The 21,013-nt window shown below is 40.8% G+C and overlaps 3 protein-coding genes across 6 annotated transcripts; 1 reads left to right on the top strand and 2 right to left on the bottom strand.

The window, feature by feature from the left end:
• The first annotated feature begins 424 nt into the window (after positions 1 to 424).
• LOC110508765 (corticoliberin) lies at positions 425 to 1,896 on the top strand. Its single transcript, XM_021589550.3, has 2 exons — positions 425 to 527; positions 932 to 1,896. The coding sequence occupies exon 2, from the start codon at positions 952 to 954 to the stop codon at positions 1,462 to 1,464; it is 513 nt and encodes a 170-aa protein (XP_021445225.1). The 5' UTR covers positions 425 to 527; positions 932 to 951; the 3' UTR covers positions 1,465 to 1,896.
• Positions 1,665 to 8,095, bottom strand: LOC100505418 (muscle RING finger 2). Of its 4 annotated transcripts, none has more exons than XM_021588592.3 (9): positions 7,593 to 8,095; positions 7,076 to 7,251; positions 5,663 to 5,840; positions 5,385 to 5,480; positions 4,953 to 5,186; positions 4,677 to 4,699; positions 4,460 to 4,584; positions 3,903 to 4,276; positions 1,665 to 2,292 (listed from the first exon to the last, which is right to left on the bottom strand). In XM_021588592.3, the coding sequence occupies exons 1-9, from the start codon at positions 7,758 to 7,760 to the stop codon at positions 2,197 to 2,199; spliced, it is 1,470 nt and encodes a 489-aa protein (XP_021444267.3). In that variant the 5' UTR covers positions 7,761 to 8,095; the 3' UTR covers positions 1,665 to 2,196.
• A 558-nt stretch (positions 8,096 to 8,653) lies between these two features.
• Positions 8,654 to 15,399, bottom strand: LOC110508282 (dnaJ homolog subfamily C member 5-like). Its single transcript, XM_021588705.3, has 4 exons — positions 15,293 to 15,399; positions 11,530 to 11,743; positions 11,201 to 11,372; positions 8,654 to 9,114 (listed from the first exon to the last, which is right to left on the bottom strand). Exons 1-4 carry the CDS (start codon positions 15,397 to 15,399, stop codon positions 9,029 to 9,031), a joined length of 579 nt encoding a protein of 192 aa, XP_021444380.1. The 3' UTR covers positions 8,654 to 9,028.
• Positions 15,400 to 21,013: the final 5,614 nt, after the last annotated feature.

Raw genomic sequence — 21,013 nt, 5'->3', positions numbered from 1 at the left:
TTTAAACAAAGATATGTCTATTTTTCTGCATGTCTTGAGCTGTCTATATCCTCCTGACTATCAACCTTGCCAGCAGGCATGACAGATAAGATAGTTAGACAAGCTAGCTACTCTAACTTGATTGACAGCCTGAAATGGCTTCTTGGTAGTTATGAGGTTGGGAGATTGGTAACCTATCCAGGCTAGCTAAAGCCAACTTCATAAAATTGCTAGGTGGCTAGTAGTATTACAGACAAACAACAAAAATAAAAAATAAACTAAAAAAAGATTGTATTTGAATTTTTTACAGGACCAATATGAGGGGGCACATGCCACTGTGCCCCCTACGGACATGATGCCTCTGCTTGCGCAGATCATCATGTCAGAACATGATGACATGGCCTCAGGTCTATGATATATAAGTGTTGTTTCGATGCTTTTTTTAAAACGCACTATTACAGGCTCATTGGAAGGCAAAATAACTGTAGAATAGGATATAATTTTCGTTACAACTTCAGAGGAACATCTTCTGTCACAGTTAAACTCAGGTATTTGACAACATGTTGAATTGTTTGTTTCTTTTAGGGATGTAATTGTGGTGTTGTGTGCAGATAATTTAATTATTGATAGAAATGTTTCCTAGTTACCATAAATTGTAGTACTTAACTGTTGATTCATACAGTATTAACTATTATTCAATGAGGTGGTAATAGTTAACATAAAAGTGAATAATACAATATTGTAATTAAATAAGCAATTACAACATAAGCAACTGCTTTTATTTAGTTTTTCGATTTCAAATGGCAATAAATGCAAATACAATACAGATACAAAATGTTAAAAAATTGTCAAAGTGACACCCACATCCTAGGCTACTCAACATGTATCTTCACTTTAATTAGTTTAATTGTGATTTTGAACATGAGAAAATGAGGCTATATTTAATTCTCAGATTCATCCTAATCTCCTGAGATGAAGTTGAATTTCTTCGTTTCCGCTGTGGCTCTACTTGGTGCCTTCCAACCCCGCTATGAATGTAGAGCTATTGAAACCCCCGGAGCACTTGATCCATTCCACAATCTACAGGCAGAGCTGCAACAGCAACTCCCTATTCTTCTGCGACTAGGAGAGGAGTACTTCATTCGGCTTGACAACTCCAATCAAAATTCGCCCCAATCTTCATTGTCGAATACATCTCCTGGAGCTTCTGCGCGGTCAACAACGGTCAACAGGGCTTTACTTCAGTTTACGCAGCGTCTTCTGCAAGGTAAAGTCGGTAACAGCAATCGGTTTCTGAACAGCTACGCTAACCAGATGGATGATTCCACGGAGAGAGGAAAGCGGACCTGGCCGGGCGAAGAGCCACCGATCTCATTGGACCTGACGTTCCATCTGCTGAGGGAAGTTCTAGAAATGGCTCGAGACGAGCAATTAGTTCAGCAGGCGTATAGTAACCGGAAAATGATGGACATATTCGGGAAATGAAAGTGTTAGAAATACATTTACCAAATACATTGTGTACATCTTACATAAACTGTACGTTACTATTCCATTTTTGTTTTACTCTTGAATTGCTTAACTTTCGTTCTTTCAGTTATATTTTTTTATTGATTTGTAAAATCGAGTTGTAATTCGCTTTGTAGTTATTACATAGTGTGATGAGAAATAGGCAAGGCCAGTTGAAATGCTGAACACAAATATCCTTTAATGTTCTTTAACTTATATTCAAGCATAACGTATTTTGTATATATTGTCCAAACATTCATCCTTTCTCTCTGGAATTCCCTCTCATTGTACAATTGCTTCAAGTTTGATAGTAAAATAGGCCAATCATATGACTATCAGCAACCAATCATATTTGTTGTGCAAGAGAATGTCTGATATTTATATTTGTAATAAAAAAAGTTTCCAAAGTTATATTCATTGCTTGCTGTGTAGACTAAATTGAGTGTTTTAATACATTGAGACGTTTTTCTGACTCACGCGTAAATCTATTGCCAAAATGTGTGCCAAATTACGCACGGCTTTCTCAAGCCAGAAATCTGCCCAATGACATTTGTTTTTACGGTAGTATAGAAATGCTAGAGAGGATTTACAGAGAAATTACAGTTATATAACGGTAACATAGTAATTATTTAAACCGTGCCTGCAGCGGGATGCTGACTCAACCAAAACAATACCTAGTATTACAACAATGTCTTGAGGTAAAATGAACATCTACTTCTGGTTGTTCAGCCAAGAAAAGGAGAAGACGTGTTTGGGTCCATCTTTGTCATCTGTGTTTTGCTGACTTGATGCCGCATCAGAAGTCATCTGTGAAAAACAAAGAGCAAAAACATTAGAGGTCCCCTCAAACTATTGCAAAGCTACTCGTTGTATAAATTTGTTCAGAATTGGGTTTGTAAGTGGTATCAAATTAAAACTCGCAATGCATGCTGAATAAGTAAAGTATAATTTAGGGAGAATATAAAGAAATATTTATGTTATCTGTAAAAGGTCCATGCAAAATTAGAAGTCAAATGAAGGAGGAATTCTGACATGTCTCAACAGACAATATTGTTGCTCACATATTCCAAAGCACTAATTTAACACAAGGAAATCAAATATTTTGTAGAGTCTAAAGAGCTTCTTTGAGGTACCAAATACAAAATAACTCTAACATAAAAAGAAATGTATACCATATTTATCTCACCACACTAATACCCACCTGCTCACACCCACAATATGTCCTGTATCAATCAATATGATGTCCTGAATTACCATATCCACATCCATACAATAACCTCAGAGTATACAAATCAGTCAGCAATTTGACCTGAGAAAGGAAAACGGCACTAAATTGAAACTTCTCATGCTTTCAATTTAAAGCGGGTAACCTTTTAAGTGTGATAGACTGAGTGCTTAAGTATTAGTCAGGACACAAATGAAAAAATAAACATATCCTAATGGTAGACTTTATCAGACTCCAAAGCTGATGCAGTAAAATAAACAAAGCCACAACTGTGACACAGAAAGCCACTTCCTGTGAGGAAACAAAACAACCAAGTTGTATTTCTTCTAGATTATTAGAGTTTTTGTAAGCAAGATGATTTTAGGTTATGCACATGCCACTCAAACGCACACACACACACACACACACACACACACACACACACACACACACACACACACACACACACACACACACACACACACACACACACACACACACACACACACACACACACACACACACACACACACACACACACTCTGACCCTTTCTGATAAACGCCTTCATTCATTTTTTTCCCCCTCTGGAATGAATACAAACTGTTCCAGGTGGCTTTTCCCTTTTCAATTGAATCCACATGATTATGTTGGTGTAAACTCTATGCTCATTCAAATTAGCACTCCACATGCAAATTAAACTCAATGGTGATGACATGTAACAGAGTGGTTGATAATTATCCCTATGAAAACAGCAGCGTCCCCCTCCCTGCTTCACCCCTAACACACGCAGGGCTACGGCAACCAGAGAGCAGGCAGGTGTCTCATCATTAAAGCCTCCTGCTGAGGTGAAAGCCACTGCCGTGACCCAGGCCAGGGCCCATGCAGGCCCACTCTGAGTTGAGCAGAGCACAGCTGCTTTAAACAATGACTGCTATTCTGATACAGATTGGATATTGACTGGTTTCAATAACCACATTTTCCTCATACAGAGGACGGGAGATAAAAGCCAAGCAATAATAATATTAGTTTTATATTTAAAAATATCCATATGGTTTGTGAACTCAAATGTGACCTTGACTGTCACTGCACTAGGCAGCTGCTGGGAGGGAGTTAGCCAGGGATCATGAGTTATTATTCTATCATGTATTATACTGAGACATTTTCAGTAAATTTCACAGCTAGGCTGTAGTGTGTCATAAACACTCCTCTCACCTGTGTCGGTGGCTCTGCTGATGGGAAGTTAGCCAGATTTGTGTTTGGGAACTGAACAGGGGTTGTGGTTGGGAAGTGGACTGGGCTGGCCTGTCCAGTGGCAGTTGGTGTTGGGGTTAGGGATGGGAATTGTACTGGGGTTGTGGCACGGACGGGGCCCTGTGGGTTGGCCAGGGTAGCCATGACACCTAGGGTCTCAATAGGTCTCTGAGGAAGGGGTGGGGGTGCTGTCTGCTGCTGGGGCTGTGGAGGGTTGGCCTTAACGACAGAGGGCCCTGCAGCAGAGGGGGAGACATCTGTACGGGTCGCCCCTGTCATCCGCCTCAATTCTACTTCCTCTTCTCCATCTTCAAATTCTTCATCATCTTCAACATCTGAACAACAACCAAGAGTTCAAAACAGGAAAATAGTAAATTGTTAAATTTTACTGCAGTTTTACATTGATCTTTCTATTGTTATTTGCATAGTTTCTTTTGAGGCACTGGAAGTAGTGATTTTGGACATTGTGAAAGAACATTGAAATGCCAACGTCTCATTCAATACTCAATACTCCCTACCTTTCACAAAGTCTATAGTGAGCAGTACCCTCCTCTCTCGCTCAAAGTTAGCTGTGTAGTGATCCATGTTGTCATAGCCATGCTCCACTTTGTCCAGGTGGGAGATGTTAGTGCCTGCAATGAGCCTGGTAGACCGAGAGAGAGATCACAGTTACACTGTAGTTTCTGAGGACTAGAACTATAGTCTGAAACTGGAAAAAAGGGTATGTGTACTCACTTTTGTAGAAGAGGCTTTGCAGTCTGTGGGAGCAAAGATGAGAAAGGAATTACTTCTCAGAAAACTCTGATGTAGACACAACATGTCTTCTGAGAAAACATCTCGGAAGAAATTGCACAACATGTTTGTAATAACATGTTACACTTTTTATTCTAACATGGTACATAATCAATTATGATATTGATTTATCACTGACACAGAATTTCAGATGCTTACGTGGCTATTTTATGTGGTAGTAATTTGTCCATTCTGGACAAAAACAGTGTTTTTCATCACCTGCAGGAAAGTAGCCATCTCTGACTCCTCCATTGTCTGTATCCCTGTCTCCACAATCTTTGCCATGTTCTCCAGGTGCTCTCTATACTTCCTCATGAGGCCGTTTATGTAGTCCAGTTTCTCCTGTTGCTCTGCGTTGATCTTCAGGGTCATGTCTCCTTTCCGCTCCTCCAGGACGGCATAAAGGTGATCGAAACTTTCACACACTTTGGATTTCTGCCTCCTGCCATTCTCCTGTTAGACAGCCATGATTGTACTGTAAGGTTAAACTGACAAATAACTAGGTCATATAGATATTGTCAGTAGCAAAAATGAGGCCGCAATAAAAATTAAGCATACCATTTTTACCATCAATATTGTTGAAGTTCTATACTATGTGAAAATGCTGTTATAGACGAAACATAAGAAAGGACAAAAGGTTGAAGGCTTTACCTCAACTGTCTTACAGGTCTCATCCAGTTGACTCATGATGCCTTGAATCCTGTCGTTGTTCCCCACTAGCATGGCTATACAGTCAGTCAACTCAGTCTGGAACACACACACACACAGAGTTCCAGCATAACTTTTTTTTTTATGACATTTTATGTACCAACTCTGATACTCTCTTCATTAGAAAAAAAGGGGGAGTTTGACTTCAATTTGACATACCTGTAAAGCATCATTATGAAAAAGGAAATAGACAGATATAAACGTAAAATAAACAAGTTAACCTTTTGCTTATTGAATACAGTGTTGAGTGGGGCCACATCACAGTCTTTGTGGGCTCCGAACACCTTGCAGAGAGAGCAGGTGGGCACACCACACGTCACACAGTAGATGTTGATCTTCTCACCCTCATGCTCCTCACACATGGGCTGGTCACACTTGGCAGGCTCAGGCTCAGGCTTGCTGCTACAGAACAGGTGACAGTTATACTTTGGGGATCCTGTTTACACCACACATTGGACAAAGATTTCCTGGTGACCTTTTTAAAAACTCAACAACCCTGGTGTAATCGAGTTACCAGTGAGAGTTTGTGAGCGAGGAAGCTATACTGTTAATCGAGCACAGTAATGTAGGTCACACTGGCAAGTCACAAAAACACCTTTGTGTCCACAGTGCCTAAAATGTCCAAGCCATAATATTATAACATCAAAGCGAGTGAACAAATGTAGTACAGACAAACATACTTTCTCCTCATGGAATGTTAGCATTTCAGAATAGCCATAATTTATGTTTATTTGGCAACCAAGAGTATGCTAACATTTTGAATAACTGTTTTTAATAGTCCACTTGTGTAACGTAGTCCTAATCCACAGTTGCTTGATGAGCCTATCACACCACTGTGGCTAAAACGCATTCTGCACTTGGCTCCCAGATTCAAGCAATAGGTCCATGTGAAAATTGTATTTGTCTTGTCCCGGTAATCTACTCAATAACTTTAAATTGATTGTGCAAAAATTATGTGCTAAAAAGGCAGGAGCAGATGACGTCTTTTCAGAGATCTACTGTTTTGGTTTATTAGGATGTAGTTAAGTGAACGTACATGTAGCTATTGCAGATAATCTACTATGGATAGTTCATAACAGAAGTTGTATTTTAAAAACATTGGGTTTTCCTACGTCAACTATTTTTGTCAACTACTTGTGTACTGTCTATCTCTCCTAAAAGCAGACTAAATACTATATTGATGTCTAGAGAATGTAGTACGGCTCAAATTGGAATAAAACTGACTGCTGCCTCATTGGCCTACACTATAAAAACAAAATCTAACTAACGGGCAATGTGTCCAGCCACCCATGAGTAAACCCCATTTTCACAATGAAAAAACAAATATATATTCTCCTTCAATTTTCCAATTCTCATCAGTAGTTTTCCGATTCATTCTATATGTTGTTTGGGATAGTATGTAGTCTTCTTGATGTCCAGATTTGTTGGTGTGAGGGTTTGCAGTTTGTCTAATTGGCCAGATATACATGGGACTGCTGCTGAGTGCCTCCGACTAAATTGTCTGCCAATCTTTTTAAATAGGCCTGTAGTGTCCCACCTTGAGGACTCCTGTTTGTACATATCAATGATATTCTGTCTGTCTCAGACCAATTGTCTTAGGCCTACTGTCTTCTTTTAGGCATTTATTGTCTCACCTTGAGGACTCCTGTTCTTGTTTGTACATGTCAATGATATTCTCCACCAGCAGGTTCCTCTGCAGGCCATAGACTCCATGTCTGTCCAGGACCACCTCATGTCTGCAGGACGGGCAGCGGAAACGTCCCCCTGAAGATACCGTGGTTCCTCTGGTCGATAGATAAGGGTTTGAGGCCTACACAGGACATCAGTGTATCAATGGCGTTAGATAAAGCCAGTGGAAATGTTTAAATATAGGCCTACCGTTGTCTAATATTGGTTAGTAGTGTTTGCGTTGTTTACTGGTTAAAATGTGTGTTAGTTGATTCTGTAATGGCATGGGTCAAGAGGAAACACGTTGTTTATTTTCAGCATTATAGAATAAGTGGTAATTGAATACTGACAATTAAAGGATGAGCAATACCTTCACTACAATGTCGGAATTCTGTACATGTAATGTATATGAATGGATAAACCTTTAAGAGACAGCATTAAAGGTTAAAGGTTAAAAGTTCAGCTTTAAAATAACCAACCTACCTGGAAAATATCTTGGGCACATTTTCGACAAAGGTTGTGTTGACAAGGGAGAATCACCACCGGTTTGGTAAACATCTCCAAACAGATGGGGCAAATGAGCTGTTTCTCCAAGCTGTCCATGTTGCTGTCTTGCTTTGTGGAATGTGAATACCCCAGAGATATATTCATTGCACAGTGGAAAAACAAAACCACTACTGCCGTCTTTAGGGATACCAACAAACAGTCCCCCAACGGTTCCTCAATCCCTAAAGAACTGACTTGGCAAAGATTAAAGATGTCTACTCCTTTAGAACAATGCAGAGTCACTGGGCCTGCTTAGGCGCTCGTTGCTGTCCTCAAAGCTCCTTCGAACAGATCGCATTGCTCCCTAGCTGGCAATCCACTGAGTGTCACAAGCTGTTTTTAGAAACACCCACGTCAAGGGTTGCCATGCTTACTTGCCCATATATGAAAATGTCACGAGAAGGGTTAGAGGGTCCAGCTGTTACCACCTCTGAAACAGGAAGGGGTAAGCCCATACCTCTACCAAACAGAGTGGGCTGAAGTTGCCCCTATACAGTGATCTTGGGTCAGTTTTGCATTTCCCCCACTAATAGTTAAGGTTATGATTGGGGGAGGGGAAGCTGATCCTAGATCTGTACCTAGACTTCCCCCCGGACAGAGCCTTTCAAACAAACTCACGATGGCAAGTCACTGATCTGACTCTTGAACAGTAGTGGGCTATAACGTTTTTTAGAGTTGTTAATCAATAAACAATAATTGCCCTATAATGCAATAATGCTTTTGTAGAAAACATTCAAGTTGGCCTGCATCTGTGAAATGATTGCGATCAATGTCAAAAGACACCAGTCCATATCCCAATGACAAACATAATCTATTGTGAAACATTAGTCACCTAATTTTAAAAGCAAATACCAGTATGTGACCTTGAATACATTACGCTATGCTGATACTGTAAGCAATGCCCCAGACACACATTGATTCTGAACCTGTCATCACCCTACAGCATTAAAACAAATATACCCTATATATATACACTCGTACCAATACATCAGATACCATTTCATGTTGACTGTATAGACAGATAAAATCATACATTTATTTTCAACAAAATACTTTTGTTCTATTTTTATACATACACAAACTGTAATATTTACACACTGAGCTATTTGTACTATGTGACAAGGGAAGCCAATGCACTTCAAAGTGTTTAGGTAAGTGAAAGGGGATGATGGATTTAGTATGCAGGAGAACAACGACATCAACTACCTCCAATGAAAACAGAAATCAAGATTTTAAAAAACAACAACAACCAAAAGCACTTATTTACAGAGAATGTAATGACGTTAGAGTGTGGGAACAGCCATTCACATAGCAATGGACTGTGTAGTGTTTATGTCGTCTAGTGCCTCTCTACGGTTTGTAGATGTCCAGGTTCAGGTGTAACTTCGGTGGCCGTCCCCAATCAACTGTGTCTTTTCACTGGCATTAGTTGGCTGGTGCACAACCGGAGTGTCCACATCTAGGATTACACAACATCATTGTGAATAATGACACTAAAATTCCCTACAATATCAAATGATCAACATGGATACCTTTGCCAATCTCATTGTTGTATTTTCTCTCGTTCCATTCATTGATGTTACGCTTTGCTTTCACTACTCAACGGCATAGTTAGTCTGTTTGCTGTTTGCAGAAGATGTAAAGGTGTGTTTAGGAATGATTTGATCCTCTATTATTCTACCGAGATGTTATACGAAATGTTTCTGAATGGCACAAAGATGATGTATCACATCAACGCAAAGCCATCACAACTACTTGTTGTTGAATCTCCAGAGACATGAACGCATTGTACAAATTCGCCCATCAACTTCTCATAATTGATGCGTTGGCACAAACAATGAGCTATATATCTGTCTACACTGCTTACCACACATTTGTAAACATGTAATAAACCTCTAACTACCATTCAAAGTAAAACAGTGAATTTGTAAGCGGGGACCTTTTTTCTAACATGGCTGTTATATAAATATTGTGCTGTTGAAATCATAGGGCAAGAGTAGCTTATGTGTTTCTTAAAGAGATACTTCGTATTTTGGCAAATGAGGCCCTTTATCTACTTCCCCAGAGTCAGATGAACTAGTGGATACTATTTGCATGTCTCTGTGTCCAGTATGAAGGAAGTTAGAGGTAGTTTCACATGCCAATGCTAACTAACGTTAGCGCAAAGTCAAGAAGTCTATCGGCTAACATGCTAGTACAGTTGAAGTCGGAAGTTTACATACACCTTAGCCAAATACATTTAAACTCTGTTTTTCACAATTCCTGACATTTAATCCTAGTAATATTTCCCTATTTTAGGTCAGTTAGGATCACCACTTTACTTTAAGAATGTGAAATGTCAGAATAATAGTAGAGAGAATGATTTATTTCAGCTTTTGTTTCTTTCATCACATTCCCAGTGGGTCAGAAGTTTACATACACTCAATTAGTATTTGGTAGCATTGCCTTTAAATTGTTTAACTTTGGTCAAACATTTCGGGTAGCCTTCCACAATCTTCCCACAATAAGTTGGGTGAGTTTTGGCCCATTCCTCCTGATAGAGCTGGTGTAACTGAGTCAGGTTTGTAGGCCTCCATGCTCGCACACGCTTTTTCAGTTCTGCCCACAAATGTTCTATAGGATTGAGGTAAGGGCTTTGTGATGGCCACTCCAATACCTTGACTTTGTTGTCCTTAAGCCATTTTGCCACAACTTTGGAAGTATGCTTGAGGTCATTGTCCATTTGGAAGACCCATTTGCGATCAAGCTTTAACTTGATGTCTTGACATGTTGCTTCAATATATCCACATAATCTTCCTTCCTCATGATGCCATCTATTTTGTGAAGTGCACCAGTCCCTCCTGCAGCAAAGCACCCCCACAACATGATGCTGCCACTCCCGTGCTTCACGGTTTGGATGATGTTCTTCGGCTTGCAAACCTCCCTCTTTATCCTTCAAACATAATGATGGTCATTATGGCCAAACAGTTCTATTTTTGTTTCATCAGACCAGAGGACATTTCTCCAAATAGTATGATCTTTGTCCCCATGTGCAGTTGCAAACCATAGTCTGGCATTTCCATTGAAGTTTTAGAGCAGTGGCATCTTCCTTGCTGAGCAGCCTTTCAGGTTACGTTGATATAGGACTTGTTTTACTGTGGCTATAGATACTTTTGTACCTGTTTCCTCCAGCATCTAAAGCCATGACATAATTTTCTGGAATTGTTCAAGCTGTTTAAAGGTACAGTCAACTTAATGTATGTAAACTTCTGACCCACTGGAATTGTGATACAGTGAATTGTAAGTGAAATACTCTGTCTTACAGCAATTGTTGGAAAAATTACTTGTGTCATGCACAAAGATGTCCTAACCGACTTGCCAAAACTAGAGTTTGTTAACAAGAAATTTGTGGAGTGGTTGAAAAACTAGTATTAATGACTCCAACCTAAGTGTATGTAAACTTCTGACTTCAACTCTATTTGTGTGTGTGTGTGTGTGTGTGTGTGTGTGTGTGTGTGTGTGTGTCACTGTATATGTGTCTTCAACCACTGACTGTGTCCCCTCACCAGTCTCCTTGTCGTGGCGGATCTCCTCCTCCAGGTCTTCAGGGGAGACATAGCTGTCTGTTCCCTCTCCGGGGTGCATGGGCTTCAACTTTCCACAGCAGCAGTTACAGCAGCAGCACAGGCAGCAGCAGCAGTAGCACCCCGTTATCACACCACACAAGGCAAAGAGACCCTGACAGGAGAGAGATATACTATAGGTTAACACAACACAAAAACATGCACGCACTCACGCAGACAGACTCAAACACAAACGCAGCAGCTCGCACCAATCTTTCCCCTCCATGCACAATAAAACCACCCAGGGATTCCAGATGATTGTGGAAGCTCACCTTAGCCCACCAGGTAGACAGCATGAAGTAGGTGTTGACATTCTCCTCTCCAAACTGCTGGGCCACATAAAGGCCAAGGGAGCCGTAGCTGTCATAAATGTTTCTCTTGGTGATGTCTGACAGAATGGAATTAGCGCTGTTGAGCTCCTTGAATTTCTCTGCTGTCTCTGGGTTGTCAGGGTTCTTGTCCGGGTGGTACCTCAGAGCTAATTTTCTGAAAGGAATTCAAAAGTAAATAAATGTACACACAATAAATGTACACACAAAAAAATGATCCTATGTGGTTTCAGAAACTGGGTGAGATGGTGTGTAAAGACAAAGGCTGTATTGTCTGTTTAGTGTTTACCATACAGCTCTATTCTCTATGGATTTCATTATGGTCATTTATTTGACTTATCTAGACACACACGTGTTTGTCTGGATCTAGCCATGCTGGCACTAAGCCTACTGCCCTATCTGGTGTCTGGAAAACAACAACACAACGCACACGTGGCATCTGCTGTGGTGCGTGAACATGTCTTTTTTAGTATTACAAACTACTTCGGAGCATGGCTGCGGGAAAATATTTAGGGGGTGGGGTACTTAGAGATTATTTATTTATTTTTATTCTGATTTATCAGGTGGTGCATGAACATAATTAGGGGTTATTCATGTCTGCAATTAATAATGTAACGGTTTTCCTGTTGTGAAGGAGAAGCGGACCAAAATGTGGCGTGGTGGTTACTCATGTTTAATGAAAAAACGATAAACACAAACACTACAAAACAATAAACATGGAAAACCAAAAACAGTCCTGTCTGGTGCAAACACAGAGACAGGAACAACCACCCACAAACACACAGTGAAACCCAGGCTACCTAAGTATGATTCTCAATCAGAGACAACTACTGACACCTGCCTCTGATTGAGAACCATACTAAGCCGAAACATAGAAATACCCAAAACCTAGAAAAACAAACATAGACTTCCCACCCAACTCACGCCCTGACCATACTAAATAAATACAAAACACAGGAAATAAAGGTCAGAACGTGACAAATAATAACATTGCAACTACCATCTTACGTCAAAATAGATAATCGGAGCATCAGGCATGAATCTATTCATGTATTAAATCCTTTGTTTAAACAACATTAGGGCATTGACAACACTGTAATGTCCTATCAGTATTCATTCATTTAAGTTAAATTAATTTATGCCTAGTTTCCATAACAAACAAAAAATGGAGTGAGATGAATTAAAATGACATTAGTAGAAAACAAACATTCCAATCCTACATATAGATACAGTGATAAATGTAAAGAGGGGCATATCTAGAGTTGAGTGTGTGTGGAACACGAGTGTGCATAGATTTAGTATTGATTAGTCTGCAATGGAAAATGTGAGTCATCTTGGTACGACTGTCTGTAAGTGATGATCACACCATTTCTTCCCAACATCATGTGATACAGTATATGATAGATACTATGTACACTGAGTATACAAAACATCAAGCACACCTGGTCTTTCTATGACATAGACTGACCAGGTAAATTCAGGTAAAAGCTCAAATCCCTTATTGGTGTCACTTGTTAAATTCACTTCAATCAGTGTAGATAAAGGGGAGGATTTTCAAGCCTTGAGACAATTGAGACATGGATTTTGTATGTGTGCCATTCAAAGGGTGAATAGTCAAGACAAAAGATTGAAGTGCCTTTGAACAGGGTATGGTAGTAGGTGCCAGTTTGGGCGCATCGGTTTGTGTCAATAACTGTTTTTCAAGGTCAACAGTTACACGTGTTTTTCAAGAATGGTCCACCACCCAAAAGACATCCAGCCAACTGTGGGAAGCATTGGAGTCAACATGGGCCAGCATCCTTGTGGAACGCTTTCGACACCTTGTAGAGTCCATGCCCCGACGAACTGAGGCTGTTTTGATGGCAAATGGGGGGGGATGAAACTCAATATTAGGAAGGTGTTCCTAATGTTTGGTATACTCTATGTATACCGTATGTGATAGTGATAGATATACATGTAGATGTGATTGATAGATATACACGTGGATGTGATAGATAGTGATAGATAAAATGTGATAGTGATATATATAAATGTGATAGATATAGTGATAAATAGTGATAGATATAGATGTGATAAATAGTGCTAGATATAGATGTGATAGATAGTGATGATATAGACAGTGATAGATATAGATGATGTAGATAGTGATAGATAATAGATATGATAGTGATGTACAGTAGATGGGATAGATATACACTGCATTCAGGAAAGTATTCAGACCCCTTCACCTATTCCAAATTTTGTAACGTCATAGCCTTATTCTAAAATAGTTTGAATCGTTTTTTCCCCCTCATCAATCTACAGACAATACCCCATAATGCCGAAAGCAAAAACTTTGTATTGTATACATTTTTGTGAATTTATAAAAGATAAAGAACGTACATTTCACATTTACATATGTAAGCATTCAGACCCTTTTCTCAGTACTTTGTTGAAGCACCTTTGGCAGTGATTACAGCCTCAAGTCTTCTTGGGTATGATGCTATAAGCTTGGCACACCTGTATTTGGGGAGTTTCTCCCATTCTTCTCTGCAGATCCTCTCGAGCTCTGTCAGGTTGGATGGGGAGAGTCACTGCACTGCTATTTTCAGGTCTCTCCAGAGATGTTCAATTGGGTTCAAGTCTGGGCTCTTGCTGGGTCACTCAAGGACATTCAGAGACTTTTCCCGAAGCCACTCCTGCATTGTCTTTGCTGTGTGCTTAGGGTCATTGTCCTGTTGAAAGGTGAACCTTCTCCAACCTTCTCCCCAGTCTAAGGTCCTGAGCACTCTGGAGCATGTTTTGATCCAGGATCTCTCTGTACTTTGCTCCACTCATCTTTCCCTCAATCCTGACTAGTCTCCCAGTCCCTGCCTGGGACTGGGAGACTGGCTAGCATGTGCCTTTTACTGAAGATTGGCTTACATCTGGTTACTCTACCATAAAGGCTTGACTGGTGGAGCGCTGCAGCGATGGTTGTCCTTCTGGAAGGTTTTCCCATCTCCACAAAGGAACTGTCAGAGTGACCACGGGTTCTTGATCACATCCCTGACCAATGCCCTTCTCACCCGATTGCTCAGTTTGGCCAGACAGCCAGCTCTAGGAAGAGTCTTGGTGGTTCCAAACTTCTTCCATTTAAGAATGATGGAGCTTCTGTCTTCTTGGGGATCTTCAATGCTGCAGAATTGTTTTGGTACCCTTCCCCAGATCTGTGCCTCGACACAATCCTGTCTCAGAGTTCTATGGACAATTCCTTCGAATTTTTTTGCTCTGACATGCATTGTCAACTGTGGGACCTTATATAGACAGGTGTGTGCCTTTTCAAGTCATGTCCAATCAATTGAATTTACCACATGTGGACTCCAATCAAGTTGTAGAAACATCTCAAGGATGATCAACGGAAACATGACATATCTGAGCTCAATTTCAAGTCTCATAGCAAAGGATCTGAATACTTACTGTATGTAAATAAGGTATTTCTGTTTTTAATTTTTAATAAATGTGCAACATTTCAAACAACTTGTTTTCACTTTGTCATTATGGGGTATTGTGTGTCGATTGATGAGGATTTTTCAAAACTTATTTCATCAATTGTAGAATAAGGCTGAAGCGTAACAAAATGTGAAAAAAGTCTAGGGGTCTGAATACCTTCTGAATCCTCGATAGATAGATAGATAGATGGATAGATAGATAGATAGATGTGAATTGCTTGTGCCTTATTTCCCACCTGTAGGACTTCTTGATGTCATCATGGGTACAGCCTTTTTCTAGCCCAAGCACTTGATACAGAGACTCTCCAGAGGTGGACAGAGAGCGCTGCCTTGGTTCAGACATCCTACCACCATTACCTGCTGGAGAAAGAGGGCAGACAATGGTGAATTAGATTCATACCAGTACAACCATTAAAAAACACACTCAGTCAAACCATGAAGCTCTCTTTTGACAGAAAATAAATGATCATCCAAGGAGACAAAATAAATACCTAGCTTCCCTAATTTTATGCAGCAGTTATCCTTATAATTCCTTTATGGTATCAAAGTCCTCAGTTGAAGTCCTCTTCCTACCTGGTGAGGTGTATGGTGACAATGGACTTGCAGTGGACTGCTAGCAACTGTTTGTCAGACATGAGGTGCGGTGAAATGAAACATTCATAAACTAGAGGTCTTGAGTTTCCCAGGCCACCAATGGGTCTACTCTACACGCCTGTGTAGGCTTGATCAGGTTTCAGCTGAGACGGTCTGCTGCTTGTATTGTGTGAGACTGAAGGTAGGCATGACAACTCCTTGGTAAGGGTCTGGGAGAATGATTAGTATAAATATAGCTGTTTCACTTCAACTCAAAAAGTTTGACAGCAATGCCGCATACAATTCCAGTGAGTTGAGAACAGGTCTTTGATGTCCTAATACCTTGGCATCGGGTCTATGAACTGGTACAGTAGATAAAACAACAATTGACACATCAATCCATTTGTTTCAATTGAAGCTGTTGTATAAAATACTTGCTACAAAAATAATGCTCATATATAAGAGGCATTGAACAGTCAGTCCTGTGCAGACTTTGCCATGAGGAAACAGAATCAGTAGAGCATCTTTTCTGGTACTGTCCATCGGTGGCTCGTTTTTGGAGCCAGGCCCAGGAATGGTTTTCATGTCATAATATCAGGGTTCAGATTGAACTGCAAACTGTATTGTTAAGGGATCTGAAACCCCACAATCCGTCAATCAGCATTATACTATTAGGTAAAGTATACATTTTTAGGCCAATATTGGTATAAATGTTACAAATATGGAGTTTCAAGACCCTCATTAGACATCACAGTAAAAGAGAGGGATGCATTGCTAAACTGTGTCTTCAATGACATTTTCAACCTCTCCCTGACCAAGTCTGTAATACCTACATGTTTCAAGCAGACCACCATAGTCCCTGTGCCCAAGGAAGTGAAGGTAACCTGCCTAAATGATTACCGCCCCGTAGCACTCACATTGGTAACCTTGAAGTGCTTTGAAAGGCTGGTGATGGCTCACATCAACAGCATCCTCCCAGATACCCAATACCCACTCCGATTCGCTACCGCCCTAACAGATCCACAGATGACGCAATCTCAATCGCACTCCACACTGCCCTTTCCCACCTGGACTAAAAAAACAGCTATGTGAGAATGCTGTTTATTGACTACAGTTCAGTGTTCAACAACATAGTGCACACAAAGCTCATCACTAAGCTAAGGACCCTGTGACTAAACACCTCCCTCTTCAACTGGATCCTGGAATTCCTGACGGGCCGCCCCCAGGTGGTAAGAGTAGACAACAACACGTCTGCCACGCTGATCCTCAACACTGGGGGTCTGATCCTCAACACTGGGGCTCTGATCCTCAACACTGAGGCGTGTATAGTCGTGGCCAAAAGTTTTGAGAATTACACAAATATTAATTTTCACAAAGTCTGCTGCTTCAAAAGGAGGGTGGTGCTTGGAATCATTGTTCTTCCTCTGTCAATCATGGTTACCTGCAAGGAAACACGTGCCGTCATCATTGCTTTGCACAAAAAGGGCTTCACAGCAAGGATATTGCTGCCAGTAAGATTTCACCTAAATCAACCATTTATCGGATCATCAAGAACTTCAAGGAGAGCGGTTCAATTGTTGTGAAGAAGGCTTCAGGGCGCCCAAGAAAGTCCAGCAAGCGCCAGGACCGTCTCCTAAATTTGATTCAGCTGCGGGATCGGGGAACCACCAGTACAGAGCTTGCTCAAGAATGGCAGCAGGCAGGTGTGAGTGCATCTGCACACACAGTGAGGCGAAGACTTTTGGAGGATGGCCTGGTGTCAAGAAGGGCAGCAAAGAAGCCACTTCTCTCCAGGAAAAACATCAGGGACAGACTGATATTCTGCAAAAGGTACAGGTATTGGACTGCTTAGGATTGGGGTAAAGTCATTTTCTCTGATGAATCCCCTTTCCGATTGTTTGGGGCAACCGGAAAAAAGCTTGTAAGGAGAAGACAAGGTGAGCGCTACCATCAGTCCTGTGTCATGCCAACAGTAAAGCATCCTGAGAGCATTCATGTGTTGGGTTGCTTCTCAGCCAAGGGAGTGGGCTCACTCACAATTTTGCCTAAAAACACAGCCATGAATAAAGAATGGTACCAACACGTCCTCCGAGAGCAACTTCTCCCAACCATCCAGGAACAGTTTGGTGACGAACAATGCCTTTTCCAGCATGATGGAGCACCTTGCCATATGGCAAAAGTGATAAAGAAGTGGCTTGGGAAACAAAACATTGATATTTTGGGCCAGGAAACTCCTCAGACCTTTATCCCATTGAGAACTTGCTGAATATCTGAAGACACTGAAGCAGAAAACTTTGTGGAAATTAATATTTGTGTCATTCTCAATAATGTTGGCCACGACTGTACTTAGTCCCCTCCTGTTCTCCCTGTTCACCCACGACTGTGTGGCCAAACACGACTCCAACACCATCATTAAGGTTGCTGACGACACAACAGTGGTAAGCTTGATCACCGACAACGATGAGACAGCCTATAGGGAGGAGGTCAGAGACCTGGCATTGTGGTGCCAGGAAAACAATCTCTTCGTCAATGTGAACAAGACAAAGGAGCTGATCGTGGACTACAGGAAAAGGCTGGCCGAATAGGCCCCCGCTAACATCAACAGGGCTGTAATGGAGCGGGTATATAGTTTCAAGTTCCTTGGTGTCCACATCACCAACTGACCATCATGGTCCAAATACACCAAGACAGTCATGAAGAGGGCACGAGAACACCTTTTCCCCCTCAGGAGACTGAAAAGATTTGGCATGGGTCCCCAGATCCTCAAAAAGTTCTATAGCTGCACCATCGAGAGAATTCTGACCCTGGTATGTAGCTGCTCGGCGCTATTGTGCGTACGGCCCAGTACATCACTGGGGCCAAGCTTCCTGCCATCCAGGACCTATATACTCGGCGGTGTCAGAGGAAAGCCCAAAAAATTGTCAGAGACTCCAGTCACCCAAATCATAGACTGTTTTCTCTGCTACCGCACGGCAAGCAGTACCGGAGCAACAAGTCTATGACCAAAATGCTCCGTAACAGCTTCTACCACCAAGCCATAAGACTGCTGAACAATTAATCAAATGGCCACCGGACTATTACATTGATCCCCCCCTCCATTTGTTTTGTACACTGCAGCTACTCTCTGTTCATTATCTATACATAGTCACTTCACCCCTACCTACATGTACAAATTACCTCGACTAACCTGTACCCCCGCACATTGACATGGTACCGGTACCCTCAGTATATAACCTCGTTATTGTTATTTTATTGTGTTACATTTTATTATTTTTTACTTTAGTTTATTTGGTAAATATTTTCTTAACTCTTTCTTGAACTGCACTGTTGGTTAAGGGCTTGTAAGTAAGCATTTCACGGCAATGTGTTGTATTGTTGTATTCGGCGCATGTGACAAATAAAGTTTGATTTGATTTGATTTGATAAAGGAAAAGGCTAAATTGTATTATACTGGGAAAGATGGGTTATCTGTGGACATTGGAGGGTTGGAGTTAAGAACAGAACGAATGGTGGATTGACCCCTGTGGGTGAAAATCCAGCACTTGCATAAAGAGGAAATGAGGAAAATATGTATAATTATTTAACTACAAAATTAAAATATTTTTTAGGTAAGGCTTACATTCACCATTTCAAAGGAAATACTGCCACCTAGCACATGGACATGGGTAGTGGAGGATAGTTGTGAAAACTATTTTTCCCAGTGTGCAAAGGTTTGTTGTAACTTACTGTCACTTTTTATAATAGAACTGTATGTAATAGCATATTTTCATCGCAGGGTGGTGACAAACACACAGGAATGTTTTGGTGCACTGTCACTGTAGTGTAGTAGAGTACAGTAGGTCAGGAGACACTGAATAACATAGAGAAAATTAAATTGTAATGCCAATATAATGCTGTACATATAACGTAATGCCAGTTACATTTACAGTATCACATTTTAAATTAGATTAGAAACTGGGTAGTTTGGGTCCTGAATGCTGATGTATATTTAAGCAATAAGGCCCGAGGGGGTGTGGTATATGGCCAATATATCATGGCTAAGGGCTGTTCTTAAGCACGAGTGCCTGGAGTGCCTGGATACAGCTCTCAGTCGTGGTATATTGGCCTTATACCACAAACACCTGAGGTGCCTAATTGCTATTATAAACTGGTTACAAATGTAATTAGAACAGTAAAAATAAATGTTTTGTCAAACCCGTGGTATACGGTCTGATATACTACGGCTGTCAGCCAATCAGCATTCAGGGCTCAAACCACAGAGTTTATTACAGACAATCTACCATGGGTATGACAAAATATATATATATATATATGTTACTGTTCTAATTACGTTGGTAAACAGTTTATAATAGCAATAAGACAACCCTGGAGCTTGTGGTATATAGTCGTGTTGCGTCGTGCCTAAGAACAGACCTTCCATGGTATATTGGCCATATAGCACACTTCCTCAGGCCTTATTGCTTAAATATAGTATTACATTTTAAATTAGAATAGTATTACATTTTAAATGAAAATACATTGGGCATATGGCTGATAAAGTGAACATATGGCAGGAGGAGTGAATAGTTAGTTCCTCCTGTTTTATGAACTATGTCCTCTGACGTTAATGCAAATGTTCCTTTGGGAAAAAAACAACAACATTGATTCTGTTTACAGTGCACCTCTGCTAATCCCTGAGCCATAATTGTTATTTGGACTCCTCCCTGTGGGATGATGTGGTGGTGGTGGTGACTGAGCACACACACACACACACACACACACACACACACACACACACACACACACACAGGTCTCCTAGGAAACACCCAGGTGGAAAGGCTCACCTGTGTTGCATTAGTGGCTTCCTGGCTGGCTCCTCAAGGGTCCCGCCAATGATAACAATGTCTTCCCTGGGACTAGTATGTGGTGTCCCAGGGTCTACATTGTTGGGGGAAATCATTAATTGAAATGGATGCCCTTTGACTTGCCTCATCACAGTGGTAGGCCTTAACAGGTGTAGTAAAGCTTCAATTACAATCACAGGGAAACCAAATGTGTAAATACACATTGTATCCATTACATTTTTAAAAAAAAATGTTATCCATTAAAATCGTTAAAACTATTTTAAATCATAAAATTGTGCTTGTGAAATGGAGTACCTCTATTAATTCTACAAGACCTGTGCTATTTTTCTCTTGTCTCTGAATATGTACTTATTCTATGTGGATACCAGCTGGCTGCCATAGGGCTGTAGAATATGCAGTGAGTTCATGATGCAGCATCCGTATTGTAGGCCTGTACTTTATCAGCACTGTAACGGTGTTTAGTGTAGCTGCAGATGTAAATCCTTGCCCCATATCCTGCTTTTGCTGGCCTGGAGCTCCCATACATGGCCTACTTTTGGA

Source organism: Oncorhynchus mykiss, chromosome 28, assembly GCF_057628025.1.
Source record: "Oncorhynchus mykiss isolate SJ-2025 chromosome 28, ASM5762802v1, whole genome shotgun sequence".
Taxonomy (NCBI): Eukaryota; Metazoa; Chordata; class Actinopteri; order Salmoniformes; family Salmonidae; genus Oncorhynchus; species Oncorhynchus mykiss.
Note: the sequence above shows the minus strand (reverse complement) of the source record. Positions and strands in the feature narration are given on the sequence as shown.

Excerpts from the sequence above, each read along its gene's own strand:
- LOC110508765 (XM_021589550.3), top strand. The coding sequence starts at position 952 with ATGAAGTTGAATTTCTTCGTTTCCGCTGTGGCTCTACTTGGTGCCTTC.
- LOC100505418 (XM_021588592.3), bottom strand. The coding sequence starts at position 7,760 with ATGAATATATCTCTGGGGTATTCACATTCCACAAAGCAAGACAGCAAC. Across the intron at positions 5,481-5,662 it reads CTGTATTCAATAAGCAAAAG|ACTGAGTTGACTGACTGTAT; the intron begins GTTAACTTGTTT and ends TGTGTGTTCCAG. Across the intron at positions 5,187-5,384 it reads AGACCTGTAAGACAGTTGAG|GAGAATGGCAGGAGGCAGAA; the intron begins GTAAAGCCTTCA and ends GCTGTCTAACAG.
- LOC110508282 (XM_021588705.3), bottom strand. The coding sequence starts at position 15,399 with ATGTCTGAACCAAGGCAGCGCTCTCTGTCCACCTCTGGAGAGTCTCTG. Across the intron at positions 11,744-15,292 it reads GACATCAAGAAGTCCTACAG|AAAATTAGCTCTGAGGTACC; the intron begins GTGGGAAATAAG and ends AATTCCTTTCAG. Across the intron at positions 11,373-11,529 it reads TGTCTACCTGGTGGGCTAAG|GGTCTCTTTGCCTTGTGTGG; the intron begins GTGAGCTTCCAC and ends CTCTCCTGTCAG.